The sequence below is a fragment of the Nelumbo nucifera genome, chromosome 5 (genome assembly GCF_055504915.1).
Source record: "Nelumbo nucifera cultivar China Antique chromosome 5, China Antique-T2T, whole genome shotgun sequence".
NCBI classification, from domain to species: Eukaryota; Viridiplantae; Streptophyta; class Magnoliopsida; order Proteales; family Nelumbonaceae; genus Nelumbo; species Nelumbo nucifera.
The window spans coordinates 55,337,730-55,345,711 of NC_142653.1; the positions used below are offsets into that span (position 1 = coordinate 55,337,730).

General features: G+C 35.5%; 1 protein-coding gene across 1 annotated transcript; it reads left to right on the top strand.

The window, feature by feature from the left end:
- The first annotated feature begins 5,803 nt into the window (after positions 1-5,803).
- Positions 5,804-7,736, top strand: LOC104596784 (gibberellin-regulated protein 2-like). Its single transcript, XM_010258071.3, has 3 exons — positions 5,804-6,110; positions 6,548-6,596; positions 7,063-7,736. Exons 1-3 carry the CDS (start codon positions 5,901-5,903, stop codon positions 7,242-7,244), a joined length of 441 nt encoding a protein of 146 aa, XP_010256373.3. The 5' UTR covers positions 5,804-5,900; the 3' UTR covers positions 7,245-7,736.
- The last annotated feature ends 246 nt before the right edge of the window (positions 7,737-7,982 follow it).

Below are 7,982 nucleotides of genomic sequence, written 5' to 3' on the forward strand. Positions count from 1 at the left end.
TTTACCTATTTAACTCCAGACATGTCACGTATCTACCACACTTTTTTTTTGACATGTTTCTTCTGCTCAACACTCTAATTCCATACCAGATTGGGTTTAAAACCAAAATACAAAAAAGCTTGTAATATCCATATAGAAAAGCAAAAGTTAGATGCATTATTTATTTATTTATCCTCTTCTCTTCTCAAACAAAAGTGCATGATCAAACAACTTAGTCCAACTTAATAAAGCCTTAATCCAACTATATTAAATCTGCTAAAATGGGTTTGGTTGGCCTCAATTAACCCAACTAGAAGGTAAGAAAGCAGAATTGCCACCAGGCTTCAACATCAAAGCAAATCCTTTACAGAGGTGGAGAAGATCATCCATGCCATTGAATTGTAAACCCCTAATGGGTTCATTGTTAGGTAGAGCTGATCGGTCCAATAACCAGTGGCTGGTATCTGACATTTCTTGAACTCCAATCTCTTTACCCCCTCTATGAGATTCAGGCTACAAATTTCAATAAAACAGATACTACATTCAGAAAACTAATAATTAAGACAAGAGTCCCTTGCTATTGTGCTTAAAAGAAGATTGTGTTTGGTGTTTTTACTCCTTTTATAAGATTTAAGCCATGAATTGCAATAAGCAAGTGACTGGTCCAGCAAATTAATGATCAAGATCAGGGTTCCTTGCTTATGTGCTTCAAACAAAATTATGATAGTGAAAATCCATTATATGTACTCTACATGTAAGTAGTTTCTTCCCTTCTTTTTCTACATAAAGGTATAGAACAGTGCTGAAAAGCCTCAGATCAATCATTTTTAGTCAAAAATTGTTTCAATTTTTAGGTCAAACCCACTATTTAAAGGGTTGAGTAGAGAGAAGAAAAGGCAATACTGAAAATTTGCAGTGGCATTCAAAGAGCATGAGCAATAAATCCTATGTCAGTTGGGAATCTAGATGAAATTGTTCTTCCTCCTACTGAAGGATTGATGTCGAGGCTGCAGCTGAAGCTTTGCCAAGAAATTTGTGGAATGCAATCTAAACTTTGCTTCATGCACTATACTCATTGATGACCAAACCAAAGTGACTATTATGAGACTGAGGGAATCAGGAAAATAGTTGGGTATCAACAAAACGGGCTTTAGAATTTGGGTTGAATTGCAGAGTGCCATCTAAGCAATCACCATTTACCAAACTCGGCCATGATGCAAATATATGCATACAGAAAGAAAGAAAGAAAGAAAGGAACACAGGGCATATAGTCCATAAGAGGAAAATCCATAAAACAAAAAAGAAATCAGGAAATAAGCATAACTGCATGAGGCACCAGATGTCAACCACAGTATAGATAATGCATTCAAGTTTTGCAATAAGTGATTCTAGCATACTTCACAGGTATAACAGTTCAGTATATCTCATAGTAAGTAATTAATGAATTTTTACCACAAAATGGTTTTGTAGAAACAAACAAGTCTTCCTAACCTCAGAATTATTTGTGTATTTATGTGAAACATAGATTCATGAAAGCATCATGCAACAGAACCTAAAAAAGAGGTTCACATTTCACCATTTTTTCAGTTCTGTATAAATCTAAATCCATGAATTTTGCCAAAGGAGATTTCAGAACTTATAAACATCAAAAAAATATATTTTCTATTGTGAAGAAAAGTCTTCTTAAAGAAAAATCAAGTGATGGAAATAAAAGTCTTCTATTGTGAAGAAACCCAACCCACCCAAAACAAAACTCCAACTTCTAAATCAAGTGATGGAAATAAAATCCAAAAAAGAAAAAGAAAAGGCAAGAAAACAAATATAACATCAACAAATTAAGAAAAAACAATGTATAATGAACTAAAGAAATTAAAGAAAAACTCAACCATCAAATAATTACAATTAGTACCCTAATTTTCTAAAACCCAGGGAGACACACCAAGGATTCCCAATCACAAAATAAAGTTATCAAAACATAGCAACAGCCATATTATTAAAAACAGTCTAACTTGTAAATCATGCCCACCATACTAGCATTTAACAAAAGGAGAAATGAAGTATTATCATGTTAGATAGCAGACCACAAGTGTGCCCAAAAACTTCTTTTGATAGTGATATTGGGTTCCTTATATCCCACAACTGTTATAAATATCATAAAAGGATTACTTAGACTAAAATTGATAATATTTATAAGATAAGACTACGATAATATGACCAAAATCCTTAATAATAAGACATATATTTGTACCCTTAGAGAAGGTGAACTGTCATCATCAGATGCAACAACAAGCTGAGTTGCAATATCAGGATTTCATTGTAAAACAGAACTTCGCCTTCTATTTGAATCTGACAAACTGTCAGAAACAGAAAAGCCATGTCTAAATATACAATTCACCATGTAGATTCATTACCAGAAAAGTGCCACACCACTAAAAATAGTAGAAAAACATTCACTCTCAGATAAGCAATGTGCAAATTCTAAATAGGTTTCTAAAATATTCTAGAAAATAAATATATATTCATTGTCCACCTATCGTCCCATTATGTCAAGTGGATGCAAGTATATGTTGAACCTTGTCATTCCATGATAAGAAAGAAACATCACTTTGAGCACCAGAACCAACACCCTGAAAAAGTTTTCACAGATTAAATGCTACAAATATCTTAAAGAAATAGGATTGCATAGTCAAAGCTCAAGTCAATTAAACATAGCCTTATCCCAATTCCTAACTATTGGGATCAGCCACATGAGTCATGTTTCAAGTTTCAAAGTCCTGTTTCAAGTCTTATGAAATTCACCTCTGCAGTTTGGACTGGATAATACAGAAGAAAGATTCTCTTTCTCTGGTATAGGTTTAGGGTTTTCCAACATCAACTGTCTCTTTTACAAATAGGTTTCCGGCAAGAATGTAGAAGTGTTGGAGGGCGAGGAAGAGTGAGATTTTGAGGTTGGGAATGATGTTCGATTGAAGCTGCAGGTGGAGAGACTTGGCATTTCCCCAACACCGTGCTAGACTAGATGGCAGCCATGAGAGGTAGAGCTATAGCTAGCTATTGTGATTATTTTTCTACTTTAAAGATGGAAAATGGAGAGAATGACAGAGGAGGAAGAAAACTATTAAAAGAAGGGTTATAACGTTCCCTTCTCTTGCTCGAACGAACAGGCTGGTGCTTGATACTTTTTAACTATCTTTTAAAGCAAATAGTTTATCAGCTTGTGTAGAAAAATACTATCTTTTAAGTAAATAGTTTATTTTCAAAATAGAAGGAAATCCTAAACTGTTCATTCATGCGTTAGTTTGATGTTTGTTAATTACTTTTTACTTCTTCTATGGACATTATTTTTGGAGAATATATAGTTACAGTATGAGAATGTAGTAGAATTAATCCTTAACCAATATGTTTCGATTCTTTTGATATAAAGAAAAATATATAATTAAGAATTTCTTACAATGGGCCAATCAGGTTGCTTGGCAACTGTTCCTTGTTCAAGAGTGGCCAAAAGTAAACCAGAATTTTACACTCAGCCGTTTTTGCACTTCCAAGCATTTACACCATGCAAATGAAATTTGTACTGAAACGAAACGAAGCCTAAGAAAATCCTACAGAGGATACAATCATGGAAAAAGGAATTACCTTGACAGGGTTGTATTCTGGAAATAAAATGACTGGGAATAATTACTTGAAACCAATATAAATTCTACTTTTGGACTATTTTTTATTTGTTGAACAATAATGGAGAAATAGCTTAACCAGTAAGTGCTCGTCACTATACTAAGTAAAGCCAAAAAGAAGCTTTAAAGACGTAAACTCAAAAGCTGGTTATTGATGAATATTTTTGAGTAGTTTTTTATATGCAAAACAGCTTGCTCTAACCTGAATTTAGAGGAGAGCTAATGAGTAGGTTCTATCTACAGACAAATGGAATCAATGACCTTGAATTGACCGTACTCAATCTGCTATGAGCTAGGGTTTGGTTGGAATTTGAAGCTTTGGAATTGAATTATCCTTGAAATAAATTCCAAAATATATTGATTTGAAATCAATACTCATGGCTACCTGGACTATGGTCTCACTTGACCATCGTGCCTGTCACTTAAGTGATTTAATCATTTCTTTTCAATTTAATATTTGAATGTGCATATATAATATTTGAATATGCATATTTGAACTCTATTATTATTGTTGTTGTTGAAAATCAAGCATAGCATTTTAAAGAATAGGTTCCATACTTTTTTTGGAGGGTGGAGAGTGTTAAAAGAAAAAACTGGTTCCACAGCCACAGGCACATCTTGGAACTGACCCCAGAACTGTCAAGGCTATAACCAACCTTGGAACCAATATTCACGAGATAGTTCAGATAATACCTTCAAACTAAACCGAACCAACCTATGCTAAACAAACCCCTTCATTAGATTACAATCCATCAAAAAGGAGATGCCCCTTACTAATTTCAAACCATTAATGGGTAGACCATCAGCCAAAACGGGTTTTAGGCTCTTTGATTTTTGTTTTACTTCATCCAACCTAGCTATCTCAAATTAAGGGTGCAATTTGGACAGGCCCAACCCGAACCCAATCAAATCCAGCCAAAGTCTTTGCGCATATTGGCTTTTTGAGTTTTTAGGTTGTGGGTTGGACCTAAGTCAAAAAACTCAGGTTTAACTTAAGCTTTAGGTTGGACATGGGTAGAGGCCTCAATTAGCCCAAACCCAAGCCAACCCATTTCGGGCTCAATCTAACCTAAACCTGCCTGAACAAATACATACAAATGTATTATATTTATATAATAAATGTCTTTTTTCTAATTACATACAAATGTATTACAGTATAAAATATGTATTCATACATTGCAATGAAATTTGTACACATTTTTCAATCAATTTTAGTTTTACATTTGGGCATAAAGCCCAATTAAAGATGACTATATGAAAATATATACATAACTTCTATGAAACCTGACTAACCTGTCCGAGTCCGGCCCAACCCAATCCAAGCCTAACCCAGTTTGGGTCATGTTGGGTTAAGCTTGAGTTGAGCCTGAGTTTATAAACCTCGGCTTGACCTTGGGTTGGACCAGCCCTATGCCGGAGATTTGCACCTTGAGGCTTGGGCCTAGGTTGACCTTGGTGAGAAATGTATATGTTACATTAGTTATAAAATCACCATTTTATTTTGTATTGATCAATTTAAAACATTTTAGGTAAAAACATTAATATATAATAGAGTTGGATGTTGTTATTGTTCACTCATATGATTTTAACCACATTACCTTGGGGCCTATAAAATCCAACCACACCACAAACACCCCTTAACCACTCCTAACCAACAGACAACAAGTGACTCACAATTTGCAAACTACCAACATGAATATATAATCATGTGTTGCAAGAAAACCTAGAAATGGGAAAAGGTGTATTCCAATCTTAAAATGAAAAGAAAAAATAAATCAACGGTCAGGATATTGGCCAGATTTGCTACAAAGATTGGGAGGATAGGTTCTTCCCATTAAAGGATCAATGTGTAAAAATGACTGCAGTGTATGTGGATTCTATAGCTTAATACATCTTTTATTCAAATGAGCAGTTTCGGGTGGATTTTGTTTTCCTGGGCTAAAGCTACTTACCTAATCTCTTCTTTGGGAGGGAATCTTACTGTGTGGTTGAAGAGAACATAGTTGAAATCCAAGTAATCCTGGTGGGACCCAATTCTGCAACAAACCTCCCTAAGCTGTTTTACCTTTTATCAGATCCTCTACAACTCTGCCAAATATATATGCAAATCGATGGGACTAATCTAAGGATTTTAGCCCATTGATCAAGCGTATTGGTCATTGGATATGAAGATTGGTTAGGAGTGAAACGTTTACTTTTGATGCATTTGACACAAATATGATCATTATCCTTAGTTGGTGATTTTACATGCTCTGTTCGCTGCAAATGCTTGAACTTCTTTTGAAGAATTTGCTTGGCAGACGTAAAATTTTCTCCGAAAGCGTCAGCCTCTTCTTCTATAAAGGGGGCTACTATGCTTTTGGTTCCTCACCTGCAAACCTCTCTCTCTCTCTCTCCATGACCACTGCTAAGGAGACTTTGCTTCTCACAGCCCTTTGCTTCCTCCTTGTAATTCAGGTAGGTCATTCTTTTCGTTTCGATGCTTCAATATTCTTTAGTCATGGTCTCACCGGTCGAGTTCCGATATGGTTGACCGGAATAGTGGTTAAATCTGGGTTTGGTATTGTGTTTATAGGATTAGTGGTTAAGGTTGTGTTTGGTATATTGCTATTTCTATTTGAAACATTATGTGTTGATAAATACAAATTGTTAAAAAATATGCGTTGCTACATCATTTAACAGTGCAGTTAGAAACAACAATTTGTTTTGGTTAATTTCAAACGTTTCAGGTAGATACAGCAGTGGTATCAAACACAACCCAAATAGGACCCAAACTCTTTACTGGATGACTAGTTTGCCCTAGATATTTCATAATATGACTATTTTATTCACTAATACCCTTATTGACTTTGCTTTTTTTTTTCTTTTCCTGTTTGGTTTTTTGATAAATTCAGTTGCATATTTACGGTGGACTGGGGATTACATATGAAGAGAACGGCATAGGTAAGAACATAATGGAATTGGAGACAACCATGATCCATCAGTAGTCCAATTATAGTCTGGGTACAGACCGAACTCACACTGACTGGCCCAGCCCATAAAATTTGCTGAATATTCTTTGTACATGATATATATGTAATGGGCCGGCTGGTCAAAGCAGTCCTCTGGCTAGTTAGCCCATAACCAGAAGGCCTAATTGACAAGGATAACGACGTAGTAAATCAATCCAAGCTAGTTAAAAGGGAACTCAACTGAATGAGCTGACCAGGATGGCCAAACATCCCAACATGATAGGTCCATCTAACTAAACCGGTTCTTCCAGTCTTGACCTATAGACAGGATCTAGCCGTCTATGCTCATCTGGACGGATGGATCCATCTTGCGGCCTGGTTTATAAGTATCCGGTCTGACCCATGATTCAAACCGTGGGGATCCATCTAACAAGGATGCTGCATTCATGAATTTACAGACTGTTCATCCGCATGTGACTACCGATGCAGCAAGGCGTCAAGGCATAAGATGTGCATTAGGGCGTGCAACACATGCTGCGAGAGATGCAACTGTGTCCCACCAGGAACGTCAGGGAACTGTGATGTGTGCCCCTGCTATGCCAACATGACCACTCATGGTGGTAGACACAAATGCCCCTAAACTTCCCTGCTGCAAAATGGATCCATTATTAGAATAAAAATCAGGGGAAAAACTCTTTTTTTTCGTAATTATTCAAGTTTATGTTAGAAATAAATGACAATATATATAATAAATTGAAAAATAAATGGATAATAATGGAGGGTAATTTGGTAATTATAGACACCCATATTTTATATTTACCATGAATTTGTCATATTGCCAAACAGACAGTGTTTCTCATCCTTTGAGTCCCTAGCTATGATCCTTACCATGGTCCATGGACGGTTTTGATTTGCAGTAATAAAATAGAATGTCTTTTAGTTAAATGGACCATGCCACTATAAGTGCAACAAATTTGAAGCAAGATATCAAATCTGGCTCGCAGTAATGCAATAGAATGTTTCTGACTTGTGGGTGCAATTTTTCAACACTAGCTCCATTTATTTGTTTGTACTAGTACAAATAGCATGAGAATGAAAGTTCTGGTCCGACTTTGCTTTGGGTTTTGTTTCAGGTTTTATTTCACTACTTTTCTTTTCTCTAATGCTTTATTTTACTCCATCAACACTGTAAACAAACAAAATAAGGTAGAGGCTAGAACAAAAATAAATCAGAATCTGCGTTCATGCTTTTGCACGCAAATGAAGTTGCACTGCAAATGAGCCGGGGCTGAGTTTCCAATTTATGTACATGTCTAACAAATTAATAAGCAATATTGTTGTGAAATCTGAACTGGAACAAATTGAACTATACCAAGTT